The 19,723-nt window shown below is 40.9% G+C and overlaps 1 protein-coding gene across 4 annotated transcripts; it reads right to left on the reverse strand.

Annotated features, from left to right (window-relative positions):
• Nucleotides 1-219: 219 nt before the first annotated feature.
• On the reverse strand, nucleotides 220-19,401 carry OAT (ornithine aminotransferase). Of its 4 annotated transcripts, XM_058544227.1 has the most exons (11): nucleotides 18,195-18,822; nucleotides 14,171-14,256; nucleotides 11,808-12,035; nucleotides 8,540-8,764; nucleotides 8,355-8,450; nucleotides 6,095-6,222; nucleotides 5,389-5,511; nucleotides 4,564-4,692; nucleotides 3,690-3,803; nucleotides 2,784-2,928; nucleotides 220-1,628 (listed from the first exon to the last, which is right to left on the reverse strand). In XM_058544227.1, the coding sequence occupies exons 3-11, from the start codon at nucleotides 12,004-12,006 to the stop codon at nucleotides 1,468-1,470; spliced, it is 1,320 nt and encodes a 439-aa protein (XP_058400210.1). In that variant the 5' UTR covers nucleotides 12,007-12,035; nucleotides 14,171-14,256; nucleotides 18,195-18,822; the 3' UTR covers nucleotides 220-1,467. The 4 variants fall into 4 exon arrangements, with proteins under 4 accessions (XP_058400210.1, XP_058400212.1, XP_058400211.1 ...); XM_058544229.1 differs by lacking the exons at nucleotides 14,171-14,256; nucleotides 18,195-18,822 and adding an exon at nucleotides 19,353-19,401; XM_058544228.1 differs by lacking the exon at nucleotides 14,171-14,256.
• Nucleotides 19,402-19,723: the final 322 nt, after the last annotated feature.

Consider the following 19,723-nt stretch of genomic DNA (forward strand, 5'->3'; position numbering starts at 1 on the left):
GACACAACCAAAGTGGTCACAACCAGCTTTGTTTAAAGAGCGAAAAACTGGAAACAACCCAAATGTTCCCCAATATGAAATTATAACATACCCACGTATGATGAAACACTATCATCATTAGAGAATGAGATCAACTTATAATTACTGACATAGATAAGCATCTAAAATGCTCTGCTCAGGTAAAAAAATAAGAATAAAATAACCCAGAAAGTTGCAGAATACCAAGCTTAATAAGGAAACTTTAATAAAAATGGTAAATACTAGTATACATACAGGAAAAAACAATTATTTTGAAAGGGGGGAAGGAAGTATTATTATAAGAGACTTTCTTTTTATAATTTCTATTTTTCTAGAGATTATCAAAGAATCTGAATGCCCTTAGAAAGCACATGAAATAAAGCAAGGTAAGAATATCCTCAAAGAGCTTTCAAACATGAGGTCATCGATAATACTGCAGTAATAGTAATAGTAATAGATACTGATCACAAAATAGACATTTTAAATATAAGCTTTACTTTAAATTTAAAGAAAAACTGAAAATAAACATTTTTTTACAAATTAATCAAAGATTTGAAACTAATTTGGAAGTATTAAACATTAATTCTTTTTTTTTTTTTTTTTGTGAGGGAGATCAGCCCTGAGCTAACATCCATGCTAATCCTCCTCTTTTTGCTGAGGAAGACAGGCTCTGAGCTAACATCTATTGCCAATCCTCCTCCTTTTTTTTTCCCCAAAGCCCCAGTAGATAGTTGTATGTCATAGTTGCATATCCTTCTAGTTGCTGTACGTGAGACACGGTCTCAGCATGGCTGGAGAAGTGGTGCGACGGTGCGTGCCCGGGATCCGAACCTGGGCCGCCAGTAGCGGAGCGCACGCATTTAACTGCTAAGCCACGGGGCCGGCCCTAAACATTAATTCTTAATTCAAAATAATGACCTTCATAGAACATATCCTGGTGTTGGCTTATATGAAGTTTACTTAAATCTAGTATTTTATATAAGCTTAACCATGAATCTTTCCTCAAATTCAGTGATTATAATTCAACTTTATAAGGCTAAGCAAGTCTTCTATGTAATACCCCATATAACTTTTTCAAATACAAAACATTTATACCAGCAAGGAAATTATAAAAACATATATAAATTATACTGAAGGGCTTGATTAAAAGGCTGTCTATATAGACAGATGCATATTTCACTTTAGAAAGCGCACACACGCAAAAACACTTAATCAATTATAGATGCCATTACATTCTCTTATAGCTATGTTACACAGCAAACTGCGTGTTTATAAATGTCATTCTATTATGTATGAACTGGAGAATATATATATTAAAAACAGAAGTCCTTGAAGACAGGGGAGTGGAATGTGCCTGCGTTAAGGGAGAAACGCAGAAGCTTTCACAAGACATCAACGAACTGCCTATCTCCAGCTGCTTCCCAGGCCCGCTGAAAACAGTCACCACCCTCAGAAAGACAAGATGGTCTTGTTAATGATTTCCACGGACTCCTGAATCTCATCTTCCTTGATCACCAGCGGAGGCGCAAACCTGATGATGTCGCCATGGGTTGGCTTGGCTAGAAGTCCATTATCTCGAAGTCGCAGACACACCTTCCAAGCATCGTAATCTAAAGAAAAATGGTCAAACGTGTGCTGATCAAAGATCAATGTCTGAACGTTCCTTCACAGGATGCATGGACACGGGCAGCCTGGCAAAACAGAATTCCCAGTACTGACTCAAGAAAGACAGCTTTGGGCTGCAAGCTTGCTTTGTTTGTTCTTATTCTGTAAAATGAAGTTACTTTTCAGCAAGTGCCTAACTAGGTTTGAATGGTATGATCAGACACATGGTTTTTATTAGTTTTTCATAAATGAAAAAGACCAAGCAAAACAAAAATTACGTGTTGAGGCTGCTGTATTGATTACATTAGGAACCAATGCAAAAAGAATTCAGGTATGATACAGATAATTAACTGGCAGAGAACGAGCAATACTCAAAACCCAGCAAACACTACACATTCCTAACATGGATTTGCTTCCTGAGCTTGTGGAACTAGACTCTCATCATTTTACAGCCTGACTCTCAACTCTGGCTGCACATCAGAATCACCAAAAGGACCATTGCCAATGCCTGGGCTCCACCCCAGACCCATCAAATCAGAATCTCTGGGTGAGGTTAGGCTTGGATTAATTTTTTAAAAACCTCCCCAGGTGATTCTAAAGTGTGGCCAAGGTTGGAATCACTGCTTTAAAAGGAAGGGTTGTCGCAAGAAAATCCAGCAAGGAACACTTAAGGCTTACAAATGATGCACTGAAACATCAAACACTCGATTAAGTGGCGGCTAGGGTTATTTCTGTTATCAACTTCCTCATCATCATTCAGATCCTTGTTACTGCCACTCCTGCTGCCCCTACAGAGATGCTGAGTATTAAAGCGAGGGCAGAAGGACAGCGAAGAGGAAACATAAGGAGAGTGCTCTGTGCAGACTCACTAACAGAAAACCCTGACAGCTCCCAGTGCTGTACAACTACCCTCAGGCAGACTAACAAATGACTTACAGAACAAAAATAGGGCAAATTAGTTAAATGTGCCCTTGTGTAGGAAAGAGCTATCTTTTTAAGACCATTAACAGAAATCAGATGATACTCCGCCTAAAAGACTCGGTCAATAGGAGTCAGTCAACAGTCTCAAACAGAGGAACCCAACAACCAGATCAAGTTCCAAATGTGTTCAGGTCTTCCCATCACAACAATATCTTGAGTAAAATGTTTGGTCTCCGTACCTTTGGTTTCTCTAATAACAATAGCATTTAGTAATCCTTTCCCTCTTACAGCAGTGACAATATCAGAAGGCAGCTTCATGAGCTCATTTCTCAAGATTGTACCCATTTTGTCTGCATTTTCAGCAAGATTTTCCTCTTCCAAGACCTACGTTTAAATAGAAATCACACAAATGTTCAGATTGCCTTTTTATGTTGTTCTTTGGAGGGGAATGTGAACTATAAGCATAAGAAGAACATGATCAGATAAAGATCAGAGTAACTTCACTTCCATTTCTATTTTTCAAAGCATACACCAGTTTAACTTCTAATTAAATATACACTAGCTCAGACAGAGCCTTGCTCTAATCAAAAATCCATCATCAATCTGATTTTATGGCAAAATAGGGATTAAAATTTGTTTAATGCAACTGGTACATTTTATTAGTTGGACAAATTAGTGACCCAAATATACTTTTTTAAACTGCAATAGAATTTATTTTTTTCCCTAAAAAGTCCATCCGTAGAGATTACATAATAATTTTATGCCTTTGGCGGACACTTAAGGAATAAGTCTAAAAGTGCTCAAATCCACATTTAAAAAGAAAACAGCCACGTGTGCTAAGCCACAGGCCTGACAGGCCAGGCCTGGTCACACAGTGAGAGCTCTGTGAGGCCAGCCAGGCCTACCACCCCCAAGGCCCCAGGTGGCCGCAAACTCAGGAAGCCTACAGAGGATTCCCATCTATTTGGCCAAGGTTAAATTACCTTTTGAGACTGCCTTGCCCCTAAAATCTTTCCTCTGTACTTCATGTTCTATAATGCTCGGCAATCTTACTACATTTCTCATTACACCAATGGGCTCAAACTTAAAAGTCACTTCAGCACTACCTAGAGGAACGGATACTGCACAGCTGTATGAGTTTTTACCTCAAGGGACGCAATGGCCACTCGGCAGCCTAGTGGATTGCCACCATACGTTGATCCATGCTCCCCTGGTTTAATGGTCAACATTATTTCATCATCACACAACACTGCGGATACCTGAAAGACAGAGAGTTCAGTGCTAACCAAGTCATTTCTCAGACTAACTATTCTTATGCTTGGCACACCAGGAACACAAATATATATGAAACTGATATTAAATTTGACATAAAGCTTCAACAAACAAGTGCTACACATCTGCCATCTTAACTACCAGTGACAAACTGAATAATACCCTGACTCATTACAAGTACATCAAGCACACTTCAATGGCACAGAACAATGGCATTTTGGAACCAAGAGGGAAGTGTTTCTGCAATGATACAATTTAGAATTCTCACTTTCAAGGTCAAATGCTTTGTTTAACTGCTTAGAAAATAATGTTCTGCACTATACTTCAGAGCCCTTTAATCCAGTACCAATTACTGGCTCTGAATAGCAAACCCAAGAACAGAACTATAAAACGTTAATTTTTTCCAATCTATACTTTAATCGGTCATGGTTTTAAATAATTAGTAGTGCTATCTTTCTGAACAATGGAAAAAAACATGGAGGCCAACAGGAGTACTTTGGGGGTAAAAGGTTTCCATTCCATTCCAAAACAAATGCAGTAGCAAATTCTAAGGCTTGCTCAGTTCTTCAGACAAAATTAACTAAGTGAGTCACACTATGGAACTCTGAAATGTTTTTATTACATATATTCCAGGTGACCTGTAGCACATTAAGTAAAACAAACCATTGGAAAGGCATTATTGTCACAATCAGCTGATGTAAAAATATTTTAGGAATACGTTTCAGGAGAGTAGGGAACAGAACTTACAGGGTATAAGCCACCAGAAAGTGCCTTTCCAAGAAGGATTATATCAGGCCTGACATTTTCATGATCAACAGCCAGCCATCTACCAGTTCTCCCCAATCCTGTCTGTATTTCATCAGCAATAAACAGAACCTATTGGAAAATAACATAACAGCATTATTTTTTTCATTTCCATAGGAAAACGAGTGATCTCTATTTTACTTCCCCCCCACAGATCTGTCATTCTGACATTCCCTCGGATTGTGAAAATATCTTAGCTACCTACACAACTTCAATACTGTCCTATGAAAATCTTGTAGCCACACCAATTATTTCCTGTGTCAGCCACTCTCTCCCCAGAGGCCCACTCTGCACTGTTCTACATAGTGGAAAGGCACTTGTGCAAAGTGAGGGTTTTGTGGGGGTTTTGGGGAGATAACTATTCTCTGGGAACAAGTTAATTCACTTATTTATTCCATAAACATTTATTAAATATTTACTTCTTAATAATATTTACTAGCTTGGTGGGAAGCAGAGAAGAGAGCTTGAATGTTGGAGCAGAGGGATGCCACAAGGGGTTTGGGAAGGATCGCAGCCCAGGCTGCTGGGGAGGAGGGAAAGCAACCACAGTTAGGGCCCGGAAGTCTGCAGCTCTGCCAGGGCCCAGGGTCTGGCTGGATTCCAGAGCCAGTAAAAAGCTGGCTTCTGTGCAGGCTGCTGATAGAGAGCACTAGAAAGTTCTGAAGCTCTCAGGACAATGTCTCCCTCTAGTGGAAAGGTGATGCAATCTTTTCATTTATCCCACAGGCCAAACGCTAAGGGATGCAGGCAGGTGGGAACAGGGACAACCTGGTGCCGGGTGCAAAGCTCTCGCACGCCCACTAGGTAGCCAGGATCCGGAACCACCACCCCCGCTTCGCCCTGAATTGGCTCTACCATGAATGCGGCAACATTTGGATCTTGAAGAGAACGCTACAAAAAAATGTGAACACATTTTAGTAACTTCCTTTCTAAGCTATTTGGAAATCTGAACTCTCATACTGCACATACTTTCCTGTTAAGAATAAGCATGCAAATCAAGTTTTCTCACTAACTTATATTCTGACTTCAAAGTATAACATTTCTGACTCACATTCAATTACCAGAAGCTCCAAATACTTCAGCTTTAGGCTGCTCTATCCTGCATTTTCTAATATATAAATGTACATTTTAAGTGAATCTTGTTATTTTACATGTCCTCTACCACATAATTTTAAAAAGCTGGCTGAAAACTGAGTAATTTTGTCTAGTAGAGTAATTAACAGGTAATATCCAGTTAATACTCATGCAGGATACAAATCTAAAGTGGTTGGTCAGTTGTCAGGATTAGACCACGGAACATGATTTCCCCATGTTGGAAACTCACTGACCATTACAGAGAACAAGGCTCAAATCTTGGCCTAACTTAAATAAGACAGATTTTCATTACAGGCACATATCTATTTTTAATTCATACACTCAAAAAATTTAATTTCTATTTATTATGAGCTAAAACACCATGATGTCACTGAAGTACCTCAAGAGCAGGCAGATCATTATATGGAATGATTTCAAAACCTGGCATAAATGGTCCAAAACCTTCGTAGCTGGTTGGGTCTGTGGAACTGGAGACAGCAGACAATGTTCTACCCCAAAAGTTTCCAGCTAGAAAAGAGTAATAAACAGTGATTACTCCAAACAAACCTCCACATTTAATAAGCACTGTCCCCCAAAAATACCTTATGAAGTTTGATTTAAAATTCCACAGGTTTTCTTTAGAGAGCCTCCAGTGAGCTTTCATTTGTCAAAACAAAGCCTGATATTAAACACCATGGTTCTTATGACCACTAAGGTCTGGCCTTGCAATTACTATTTCAGGCACTTCTCTGCTGAACCTCCGACTGCAGTATACAGCCCTGAGGATAGATACTTATCTTCTCTTCCAATAATCCCAAACACTAACAGCGAGGCGTTCAGTACGTGTTTTTCTAGAGATGGTGCACTTACGACAGTGATGTGAGAAAGATGACATCCTTCATAGAGAATCAGTAGTTTTCCTTTTAAAAATCCAATACGACAGGCTAACTATTCTACAGAATGAATTTTAAATTTCATTTGGAGAAAATATCCTCAGGCAATCCAAACACTTTCCGTTTTGCCTTTCTTGGTATTATCATCTTCTATGTGCTAAATGACAGACATGTGCCTTTGTTCAGGAACATTCTTTACTCATCAGTGTATTGCATTAATGACTTGGACTGAGGACCTACTAACCATCAGGCACTATTCTAGCTGTGGGGATGGAATGGTGATGACAACTGGCAGGCACCTTGCCCTCAAGGAACTTAGATGCTGGTAGGAAAGAAACACCATAAACCAGTAAAGGGCATGAACGAGATTGCTCCAGCTGGGCTAAATTCAAGGACAGGAAGAAACATGCAGGATAATAGAGGCTGGGGTTAGCCTACTCTTTTTTTTTTTAAATATCTTCCCACCACCTCTGCCAGCACCAACTCAACGAACCCAGTACTCGATTATTGTACTTTGGCTTCATAGCATCTCTAAACACTACTCTTGCAAAGCCTCTCTCACCTGTGAGTAATCCCCACTTTACTTGTCCACAAGCAACAGCATATTGATTTTGACCAGGCTTGTTTAAGAGAAAATGCACCAACTAGACCAGGAGCCTATTTGCTCTCCTCTACCCAGCCTCAGGACTCTCATCCTCCATAGCTTGCCCTGCAGGAGGAAGGGACCTACAGCTGGGGACCGTCTTCTCTGTCTCTCTACCCCAGACTCACCAGCTTCTTTCCATACTCAGGTGAAAACAACACCTCTGCACCCTTTCCTAATATGAAAGAGACTAGATACTGTCTGTAAGAATGAAAATCACCAGAAATGCCATTTTTATTTCCAAGACACGGTTACGGTGTCCTGCGACTAAGGCACAAGATTCCAAAATGGCAGGTCACAGAGCTGTGCAAAGATTTCTTCTTCGGGAATACTAATCGGTCACCCCTAAATACCAACCATGGCCTCTCAGTCAAACTCTGGATTCTATTACGTAATGGGGTTTATAATTTAACAGCATATGTTCACAAGGCAGAATATTTAACGATTTCAACTATCGCAAGAATGAATTTTGACTATGTGCAGTGACAAATTCATATATACTTTGTGTTTTTAAAAACTAAAATCAAAGCTTTAAGAAACAGCCAGAACCCATCAATGGAACATCATTATAAAGATTCCAAAAGTCAGATTCCATCATCTCTATTAACTTTTAACCTCCTCTAATCAGTATTCAAGTCATCCTCTCAACCATTCCCAGAAATATATCCAGGCCAAACCTCTCCCTCCTCTTCCAACGTCTTCTAAGAACACAAGACAACAATACATCAAATAATAAGATTCAACTTTCATATCATACCTGGGACATGACCTCACTCGAACATAACCCAATCTCAACAACCTAACAAAAACCCTCCACAGTAAGACCATCTAATTAATCAGAAAACTAGTATAAGAAAATCAGATAAGCAAATAGAAAATAAACCATAGAGTCATTCATTTCAGGGAGGAAGGAGAAGGGAGCTATTTAGGAGAGAAACATCCTATATATAAAGAAATACTGGGAAATAAACTCAAGCAAAGGAAATCCCTCATTAAATTTATGAAACACTTGGCTTGTACATCACGTTTGAGGTGATCACATTAGAAATATTTAATCTGTAAATTAAAATGGTAAACAACATTGTATGTTTAAATCATGGCAGTTAATGTTGAATTTCACATACCTACAAAAACAATCTTTGCTTTGTATTTCGGAATACCCTTGACAGTATATCCCCACTTACGAGCAAGTTTGCAAGCGGTTTCTCCAGCCTCCACTCCTACCAAGAGAAAATTTTTCAGTTTTAAATTATCAGAAAATAATAAGATTATTTTCTTGGCTAGTTAACAAAAAATGGAAATATTTTACCTGTATTCATAGGAAGAACTTTCTGGTAGTTGAAAAGTTTAGTAACAAACTCTTCGTATTCACCAAGTACATCATTATAGAAAGCCCTAGATGTTAAGGTCAATTTGTCTGCCTGACTTTTCAGAGCATTCACAATCTTTGGATGACAATGCCCCTGGTTGACAGCACTGTAAGCACTCAGGAAGTCAAAATATTTTCTGCCTTCTACATCCCATAGGTAAATACCTAAAATACATAAGGAAAACAGTTTTAGAAAATTACTAAGTTACATAAAGTTCAAAGATTAAGACTGCTAGCAAGCCCCCTGAATACATACATAGGAACTCCTACTTAATACACAATTGTGGTTAAGATATGTTTCAGCTCAAGCATAATAAACTCTGGTTTAAAAGGAATTATATTTTATCTGTCTAGCTTCAAATTACCTATTTAACAAGAACAGCATTACCCGAAAAGGTTTTATAAATTGTAGAGTGAAACCTTTAATCCTAGAAAACTGGTGTTTGGAATTTAAAGGCAGAAGTTATACGTAACATAAAAACCATAATTAGTTGACAATAATAATCACCAGAATGGAAAAAAATATTTCCAAATCATAAATATATCTGATAAGGATCTACTATCCAGAACTCTTAAAAGTCGACAACAAAAAGACACACAATCCAATTAAAAAATGGGCAAGAACTTGAATGGACATTTCTCCAAAGAAGATACAGAAATGACCAACTGGTACATGCGAAGATGCTCAACATCATCAGTCATTAGAGAAATGCAAATCAAAACCACAATGATAGCATTTCACACCCACTAGGATGGTTATAATTTAAAAAACAAAAACAAGTGTTGACAAGGATGTGGAGAAATCACAGCTCTCACATATTGCTAGAGAGAATGCAAAACGGTGTAGTAGCTATGGAAAACAGTTTGCCAGCTCCTCGACAAATCAAACATAAAACTACCATGTGACCCAGCAATCCCACCCCTAGGTATACACCCAAAAGAAGTGGAAGACAGTTGTTCAGACAAAAACTTGTATACGAATGCTCATAGCAGCACTATTCACAATAGGCAAAAGGTGAAAACAATCCAAACGTCCATCCACTGAAGAATGGATAAACAAAATGCGGTCTATCCATACAAGGGAATAGTACTCAACCATAAAAAGCAAGAAAGTACAAACACATGCTATAACATGGATGAACCTTGACAACATGCTAAGTGAAAGAAGCCAAGCACAAAAGGCCACATATCGTCTGATTCCATTTACATGAAATATCCAGATTAGGCAAATCCACAGAGACAGAAAGCGGATTAGCAGCTACCAGGCTGTAGGGGGAGGAGAAAATGGGGAGTGACCATTTCATCAGTATGAGGTTTCTTTTGTGGGTAATAAAGTTCCATAACTAGCTAGAGGTGATAGTTGTACAACCGTGTAAATGTACTTAATGCCACTGAACTGAATGGCTAAAATGGTAAATTTTATATTATGTACATTTACAACTATTTTTTTTTTAGGTTGACTATAGATATTAAAATGTATTGGGGGGCTTAACATCTAACTTTTACCATGTAGTTAACATACTGTGTTAGGTGCTTTTGTCCCTTATCTCATCAAAAGCTCCCTATGCGAGTGTTACCATCCCTGCAGTACAGAGATAAGGAAACAGACCCTTAGATTAATAACTCGCCCAAGCTGGCACTCATGGAACCAGGACCTGAACCTAGGCAGTCAGATGCCGGAGTCCAGGCTCTGCTACTCGAAGTGAAGAATATTTTTGCAAACCAAACCGTTTCCAAATTCATAATATATAAATCTAGATTTTCATTTGTTCAAAAGGAGATTTACCTATATTACACTACTGGTCCCAAATAAAATACAAGTAAATGACAAAAATGTTTAATACTCTTATACATCATCTTCTGGCCCAAAGCTAAGTAATAAACTTTGGTTTTATTTGGTTAAGGCTGTTATTTCAAAATGTGGATTAAATCACCATTTGGTGACTATCAGTAATCACTTATTCTGGAAAGAATCACTAATGGATGTTAGAAGTGTGAGTAAAAGTTTGATGAGTAACAGGATATTTGCAGAGTCTCAAACCATGACCCCAAAGATATTTAAAAAGGAAAAAGAGTAACTTTGCAGTGGAGAAGACTGGCAGACACTACCTTACCAGCCAACCCCAAACTGAGGTTCATTCCGTCAAATTATTGGCCTGTCCTCTTCAAAAATATCAGGTCAAGAAGACAAAGACTGATGAATTGTTTTGGACTAAAGAAAACTAAACAGACCTGAAAAATGAACACAACCTATGATCTGAGATTTTCTTTTGCTATACAGGATAACAAATGAAATCTGGATCAGGTCTGTAGATTAGATAAAAGTGCTGTATCAATGCTAATTTCCCGATTTTTTTTTTTGTTTTTTTGAGGAAGATTAGCCCTGAGCTAACATCTGTGGCCAATCTTCCTCTTTTTTGCTGAGGAAAATTGGCCCTGGGCTAACATCCATGCTCATCTTCCTCTACTTTATATGGGACGCCACCACAGCACAGCTTGATAAGCAGTGCATAGGTCCGCCCCCAGGATCTGAACCTGCAAACCCGGGGCTGCCAAAGCTGAACACACAAACTTAACCGCTATGCCACTGGGCCAGCCCCTACTAATTTCCTGATTTTGATAATTACACTGTTGTTATAGAAGAGAAAGTCTTTATGTTTCGGGAAAGATATACCAAGTATTTAGGGGTAAAGAGGCACCATGTCTGCAACTTCCTCTCAAAGGGTTCAGGAAGAAAATGTATTCATTCTGTGTGTGCTGTGAGTGTGTACATGTGTGTGTGTGGAGAGAGAGAGAGAGAAAGAAGATAAAGCCAATGTAGTAAAATGTTAGCACTTAGGAAATCTGGGTAAAGACTAAAAGAAAATTCTTTTCACTACTGTTCCAACTTTCCTTTCTTTAAATCTAAAATTATGCCAAAATAAAAGTTAAAGGAAAAAAATGACAGCAATATTATAGTACTTTACTCATGTATCTCACATTCCCTCCTGGCAAGGTCCAGCACGACAAAGACTGAATGAGTTCATCTTTGTATTCCCCATACACCTAACACAGCAAGAGCCAGACACTCAATAAATGTTGAATTAACCATATCTGCAATATAGAAATTAAATGCATCTGGAAAAATGTATCCTCAGAAAATATAAAAGCAATTTTTACAAAAGTGTTCAAGCAAAAAAAGGGGGGGGGTGGATTAATCCAAATGTACCTTGTCCTCTCTCCAGGGCTACAGGTAAAGGATGGTAGTTGTGGGCACCATATTTAGACTCCCGTTCAAAAATGTAATCAGAGGATGGAGGGCCTTGGACCGTTTTTTTAGTTGCAACAGAGGTAGCAGATGCCACTGAAGAATGAACTCCACGACGAAGCACAGCAACAGTCTGCAAATGTGCTAGTTTGGAAAACATCGTGTTCTGCAAGCAGGAATACCACCAACCTGTCCAAAGGAAAGAACAGGCATCAACAGTAAGAATCTTCCCAGAGTCGACGTCTGCCAACTCTGCATATGTGCCAAGCATTTTCCACAGTTCAACGAAGAATCACGAAAACGAGAGAGAACTGAGACCTAGCCCTTGCCTCTGGGAGGCCTGAAGGCCAACAAAGGGAACAAGCATATAAACATTGACAGTAAAACCCGACAAGCGCTCCAGCAGGATGTGCACAAAGTGCTACGGGCTAGAAGTCCAAGAGAACATGTGAGAAAAATGAGAAAAACCACGATGGGAGGTCGTGGGCTTTGACTTTTCCCTTATTCTCCTCTGCACACTCGACAGTTTTATAGTCAATACACACACGTGCTCACTCTTCGTGTTAAGTCGTCAGCGTGAGTCATCAAGGACAGGGACCTCACTCGGGGGTCAGCAGGGCTGACCAGCAGAGGACTAAGGAGCTGGCACCTGACCTTGTAGACTGAGCAACCCTCCAACAAGTATTGATTGGGAGTGAGGGACTCCCTGACGGTTACGACCGTAGGGCAGAGACTCGAGGAAAGGAGACCAGATCAGAGGAGCAGCCTGCCTGAGAGCAGTCAGGGGGAGGGGACAGAGGGACTGGGAACTACTCTGCATATCACTCTGTCCTTGTACGTGAGGATTTGGTTTCTACAAAGATGTTAGCATGATCATTTCGTAAGGTATATAGATGTCAAGTCACGATGTTGTACACCTGAAATTAATATAATATTGTGTGTCAATTATACTTCAATAAAAACAAAGATAATAGGGACCATCCTAAAGGAAGAAGAGCAGGTGGGGAGAGGAAAAAGTGATTTTCTGGGGGATGGGAAGGGCTTTTTAAGTATAACACCAAAAACAGAAACTACAAAAGGTAAAATCTATTATTTAGCCACAAATATCTAAAACTTCTGAGGGTCAAAATTATCATAAACAAAGGTGAAAGGCAAAAAAACTAGGAAAAAAATGTTTTGTAATTTATAATAGCCTCTGAAGAGCTTTTACACTAAGTTGAACAAACCAAAACATGTATATACTACATATGGTATATATTATATAAATATAAGTTAAATAAAATATATATTATATATAATATAATAAATATATATATATTTTTTTTTTTGTGAGGAGATCAGCCCTGAGCTAACATCCGCCAATCCTCCTCTTTTTTTGCTGAGGAAGACGGCCCTGGGCTAACATCCGTGCCCATCCTCCTCCACTTTATATGGGATGCCGCCACAGCATGGCTTATCAAGCAGTGCGTCGGTGCGCGCCCGGGATCTGAACCAGTGAACCCCGGGCCGCCGCAGCGGAGCGCGCGCACCCAACCGCTTGCGCCACCGGGCCGGCCCCTATAATAAATATATTTTATATATATATATGTATCACATAAACACATATATATGAGATGAAAACAGGTAATTCCCAAAAGAAACAGTCTACTCTGCTAGGATGGTTATTTCAATAAAACTTATCCCAAAAAACTGCACCATAAAAGCAACTGTTTAAAGGAGAAAAAGGTAATTAGGAACTAGAGAACATCAAACTACAACAAACTAAGAATTTTAGTAATAAAATCTAAACCTCACTGAGCAAACCAGCATTTACTCGCAGTCTATATATTTCAGAGTCTCAGCTTCCCTCATCCCGTCACCATCAGCCCTATAACCAGCCCCCCCACTGCAGTGCCTCCCTCAAGGTTTTGTATCCAATTGGTACATTAATAGGCATGATAATCCATGAGGTAAAGACTGAGCTATAAAAGAAGCTAAGAATAAAAAGGCAATTCCAGAAAATACACAGAAATCATGGGGGGGGGGGTGTTTTTAAAGATAAATTCAAAATTAGTAGAAAGTTGCGAAAAACTAGGTATACTTAGTATGTCTACACTTATTTTTAAAAAAGACTGATTAGTTCAAGTTTCAACAGAACTCGATCAACGACAAGTCAAACCATGCGTCACCTTCTAGCACTCAATCTGAGCTGCCAAATTAGCAAAACTTAATACTTGGAGCTTGGCTTACCTCCCTTTCAACTTGGCATGACCCAGCAAATCCAGTATGTTCAAGAATTTGCAATTACTAAACAAAATCCAGCACTCTGGTTTGCCAAGACTCACCAACTATCCTTTCTTCCCACGGTTCCAATTAGAATACAGATTTTTAACCTGAGATCCAGGGACAGTCTTCAGGGGGTCCAATAACTCTTGAAATAAAATGCAGAATTGTATGTATAAGTGCATTTTTCTAAGGTGAGGATCCCTAACTTGCACCAGATTTTATTTCAAAGAGGTATGTATCAACAATTCAAAAAGTTATATGAGGGGCTGGCCCTGTGGCCTAGTGGTTAAGTTCAGCATGCTCCGCTTCGGCAGCCCAGGTTCAGTTCCCAGGCACCCACTCATCGGCGGCCACACTATGGCAGCAACCCACATACAAAATAGAGGAAGATGGGCACACATGTTAGCTCAGGGCCAATCTTCCTCAAGTAAAAAAAGAGGAAGATTGACAAGGAGGTTAGCTCAGGGTGAACCTTCCTCAAGCAAAAAGAAGACTGGCAACAGATGTTAGCTCGGGGCTGGCCTTCCTCAGCAAAAAAAAAGAAAAAAAAAAAAAAAAGCTATATGAGAATCATTAGACTGAAGACAGCTGCAGCAAAAATGCAAAAATGTCTAGCACTGACCGAACTTCCTCAAAATACTACTGCTAAGTCTAAAACATTAATTTTAACCTTATCTCTTGGGTTTCTTTATACTCTACTCAGTAAGAATTAACGCTGTACTTGACCAACTAAAATTAAAACAATGCATTAATTTTTGCCTTGATCAAATTAGCAATAAAACACAACACTCCTTACTTGTACACTAAACTGAAACACTTTCTGAAAAAACTTGTAGCTGTAATAAAAGCCTTAGAAATGTTTGTACTCTTAGACCAGTCATTTCACTCTCAAGATTCTATCCTAAAGAAAGATTCGGGAATATGGAGAAACATTCATGCATAAAAGATCTTCAACGACATGAGAATGGTTCAACATAATCACATCCATAATAACATGTTGCCATTTAAGATAATTACACTGTTTAATGACATGGAGACATGTTTTAGGATGTTTAAGTGAAGAAAACAAAATGACATATGCAAAATGTTCAACTCCACAAAAACTATAGGGAAAATCTATACAGAAAGGCACAAATAAGTTCACTGTGGTTATCTTTCTACTATTCTGTACTTTCCACATTTTCTAATGATCATGAATTACATTTATAATCACAAAAAAAGTTATTACAAATGAAGCTGAATGTCTGCCTAGGTTGTCACATTAGACAAAGAGAAAGCTTAGGCAACAAACAAAACAAAACTGAGAAACATAAATGGTTTGATAAACTTGAGAAAACGGATTGTGGTTAAAAGAAACATAAGGGACATCTCTTTCTTGGGGACAGGGGCAAAAACTAAAATAAAAACTATTCTCTAATATTATTTTCCTATCAAGGTCTGCAGCTCTGTGAATTCACTAGAACCAAGCAGAGGGCACTAAGAAAAAGAGAGAGATTAAAAAAATACTAAAAACTCTCTAACTAGCATGCTTTAAGTTAATTAACAGGCTGAAACAATATTGCAACTGAAAGGAAACTCTGACATTATCTAAACTCAACATTCTCATTTTATACAAGAAGTTATTTGCTCAGCTCATTTGCCACAGAAATGAGAAAAAATATCCATTTATCTGCAGAGTTCAGGCAGTCTTATTAAAGATAACTACAACTTACTGACAGAGCAGCAACATTCAAAACTTACTAATACTCATCCTTAAGGCTTTTAAAGACCAACTCTGGATATTGAACTCAACTGGGAGAAGTCCTGCAGCTGGGTGCATGCTGATGTACCAGAATCCGGTGAGCACACTTCTATTCAAGAGCCATCTGTGTTCAAGTTACTGTGCTTGGCATTACACCAGAAATATTAGAACAGAATTAAGATGGGCTTCAAAATAGCCAACATCAATAATTCCCTCTTCCAAAAAGGCTTGGAAAACTAGGAGAGAAGAATGGAAAGTCCACAGAGATTGGAGACCAGGATTTAAATTCTAGCTGGGGCTCTTAAGAGGATCTCTTTGAGCTTCCCCATTTGTAAAATGTAAAATTTTATAAAATGTAAAATTTTGTAAAATTTGTAAAATATAAAATTTCCATTTTGTAAAATGTAAAATTTCCCCATTTGTAAAATGAGGTTGAAGCCATTCAAGGTCATTACTGAGGATTAAATGAGATAACAAAGGGTCAAAGCTAGCACAAAATGGCCAATCAATTAGTTCCGTTCCTCCCTTAAATTCATAATAGAGTTGGCCAATCTCTGCCATATAAAAATCAACAGTACCATGGTTTCTTTTTTAAACTGGAGTTTTTTTTTTTCTAAAAAAAAAAAAAAAGTAAAATTTTTCTACTCATAAAAAATTAGAAACACAGACAATAAAATTACCTGCAATTCCGTATTTAGGAGATAACCATTAACTTTCTGTTTTTTTTTTTTCTGTGTAAAAATACTACACTCATGAGCTTTTTTCACCCTCCCCCATAGAATTTACCACGTAAGACCCTCCTGAAGACTCCCAGGAACCTTGCACAGACTTGTGTCACAAGTCCTAACCCTTTAGGACACTTGTTTTCATGTGTCCTACTACTAGAATCCTACAAGGTGCCTTAAAAGGACAGTAAGGGTGCCTTAAAATTCAGTTTGCATAAACCAGGTCATTCCGAAATACACTTGGGCCTCCTGAAGGAGTCAAGGCAGCAACAGAAAGTCAGCAAGGTGGTCCAGAGAGAAGAGTGAAGCACCCATCCCTGCGGAGGTGAGTCTGGCTCCTCGAGGAGGCCAGCATCCTCTCAGACATCACCAGGAGCAACCCCTGTTTCCATCAAGAGCTCATGTCATTAGATTTAATGGCCTTCAAGAGTCAAATGACGTGCACCAACGTGGCCATTCCAGGCTGCCATCCTGCATTGAAGCTAGGCCCACACTCAGGTCCTGGAGAAGAGAATAGGTTGCTATTGACAGCAAAAATCTTAACATTGAATGCTTTCAGTAATCCACATAATTAACAAAGTTCTTCAAGTTACTCTTACTCCCTCCTGTCTAATTCTTCCTACCTACACTAGAACATATCTAAAACAGAATTTCCATAAAGGGCTGCATTTTGAAGAGCTAATGTAGTGTACACTATGAAATACTATTTTTTTTAAATCACTCTAAAAGAAAAAGCAGCCTAAATTCATCAAAAAGCCACTTAAAATATTCCACTAGAGAAGTAAACCTGGTTTTACTATATTTGTCAAATGTTTACTTTTTTTGAGGTAACCATTCACAAATACACTCCTTTTTTAAAAGTCCTGCCAACAAAAGTCTTTTGGTTTTCTTTTTTACGTAATCTGGCTAAAATTCAACTCAAGTGCGTCACTGGCAAACACCTGAAGCATTACTATTGAAAAAGGACTGGCTCGGCTAGACCACACCCTCCACACGTCTCCAAATTTGGTCCATTCAAACACCATTTTAAACTATGAGATCTAGCCCATCCTCCAGGACTCAGTAAAGGGCATAAAATATGCACACAAGTAACTGTACTAAAGGCAGACTATGGGGGGAAATACACATAAAACAGCCTCTTTGAGGGGAAAAAAATGCCTTTTCAAGAATTTTTACTATTTAAAGTTACACTGAGTTTTTTCAGGAAGGGATGCAAAATTAACCTTGAACATTATGAAAATTTGTAAACCCTAAACAACGAGTTTTACTTTTTTTGTTTTGTTTTGTTTTGTTTTGCTGAGGAAGATTCGCCTTGAACTAACATCTGTGCCAATCTTCCTCTATTTTGTAGGTGGGTCACCACCATGGCACCACCGCCGATGAGTGGTGTAGCTCCACGCCCAAGAACCAAACCCCAGCCCTTGAACTTAATCACTAAGCCACGGGTAGCTTTATGAGTTTTATTTAAATCTTGTTTTTATTAAAAGATTCCAATTTCATACTTGGATCTTTTTCATAGTCAGGAACTAGATTCTCTGCAGATGGAACCAGAATATTGGAATCAAAGAAGTCTATTGTTTATTTCAAATGGGTAAGGAAAGAATTTGGATTACATACCTAAAGAACAGTTCCAGGTTCAAACTGGGAGAACTAGTTTACCTACAGAAACTCTTATGATCCTGAAGAAGAGATTTAGAAATGAGAAATTGGAGATTAGTAATTTCTTAAGGTAAAGCCACTTCATTCTAAAGTCACTCCTTTTTCTCCTTATCACCCTAATTTATCAGAGGTAAAACTGAACACCAAGAAGGTAAGAGAGAGAGTGACAGAGGGAGGGCACCGAAGGTCACTGAGAACAAGTGTTCCAGTGAATTCAACCGGAAGTTACTGATGCTCAGCACTGCTGGCAAAGGCACTCTAAGGATGAAGTCTTCGTGCTGAAGCCCTGTTGGCTCCAATCCCTTGACATCACCAAATTAACCTGCACGTTGCTGTAAGGTAAGGCTCTACTTTCGTAATTTCTTATTTAGACAAAGTCTGGAGGGAAGAAAAAGATAGGTTGGGGGAGGGGAGAGATGGGCATGCTGGCTGCAGGGCCCAGGAGCTGCCCGCTGGGGGGGGGTGGGGGGGGAGGCTCGGAGCCCCTCTCCGTAGTCTCCATCGGCGCCCTCCGCCCTGTAACAAAAGCCACCGTTCACTGGGCAGGTCCCCGCACCCAGAATGCACCCTCCTTGCGGACCTCAGGAACCAGGGTGCCCGCGGCGCCCGGAGCCCCCGCCCCGCGCGCCGGCGCCCCTAACGCCTCCTTCCCGGAAACCGAGAGGCACCGGGCCAAGGCGCAGGGACCCCGGCGCGCTCGGGGCCGCGGCGGAGCTCGGGGGCTGCGGCCGGGAAGACTGCGGGCCGGGCCGCGAGCCGAGAGGCCCGCCCGGCTCCGCCCGCTCTGGCAGGTAGAGCTGCCACATCCACAGCCTCTCTGCCGCCCGCCCCCCCGCCCGCCCGCCCGGCCCGCGCTCCGGGCCGGGATGCGCCGCGCCCCTGCCCGCCGAGGCTGCGCGCCGGCCCCCGCCCCCCCGGCCCCCGGCCCCCGCCGCCGGACACCTACACGGGCCGCGGAGGCAGAGCCTACACGCCCGTCGAGGCCCAGCGCGCGCCCTCAGCCCGCTCCCCGGAGCCCGTCCCGGAGCCGCCCGCCTCGCCGGCCGCTGTCGGCGGCGCCCCGGCCCCGCGCGAGCCCCCGCCCCAGCCCCCGCCCCGCCGCGCCGACGCGGATACCCGGCAGCGCCTCGGAGACCGGCGGGGACACGCGGCGTCGACTGAGCGATAGCGGTGACGGCGCCGCGTCACGGACCTTAAGACGCGGCTTCCGCCCCGCCCCCGGGACGCCCTCGCCGCCCATTGGCTGGTGGCTCAGGGCTGGGCACCAATCGCCGTGGGCCCGCCCTCCGCCAGCCCGCCCCCAGCCGCGCGTAGCAGACCCCGCCTGGGACCCGGGTTCGAGCGGCGCTCGCGCCTCCTGGGCGGGGCTGCTCTGGGCCGCTGCCCGGGCCCTGCACTCGGGCGCCCGCCTGGCCGGTGCCTTTCCCTGGGGTGGTCACTGCTGCCCTTTGCTGATGAGAAGACGAGGCCCGAAGGGATGACATGTG

This window comes from Diceros bicornis, chromosome 6, assembly GCF_020826845.1.
Source record: "Diceros bicornis minor isolate mBicDic1 chromosome 6, mDicBic1.mat.cur, whole genome shotgun sequence".
NCBI lineage: Eukaryota > Metazoa > Chordata > Mammalia > Perissodactyla > Rhinocerotidae > Diceros > Diceros bicornis.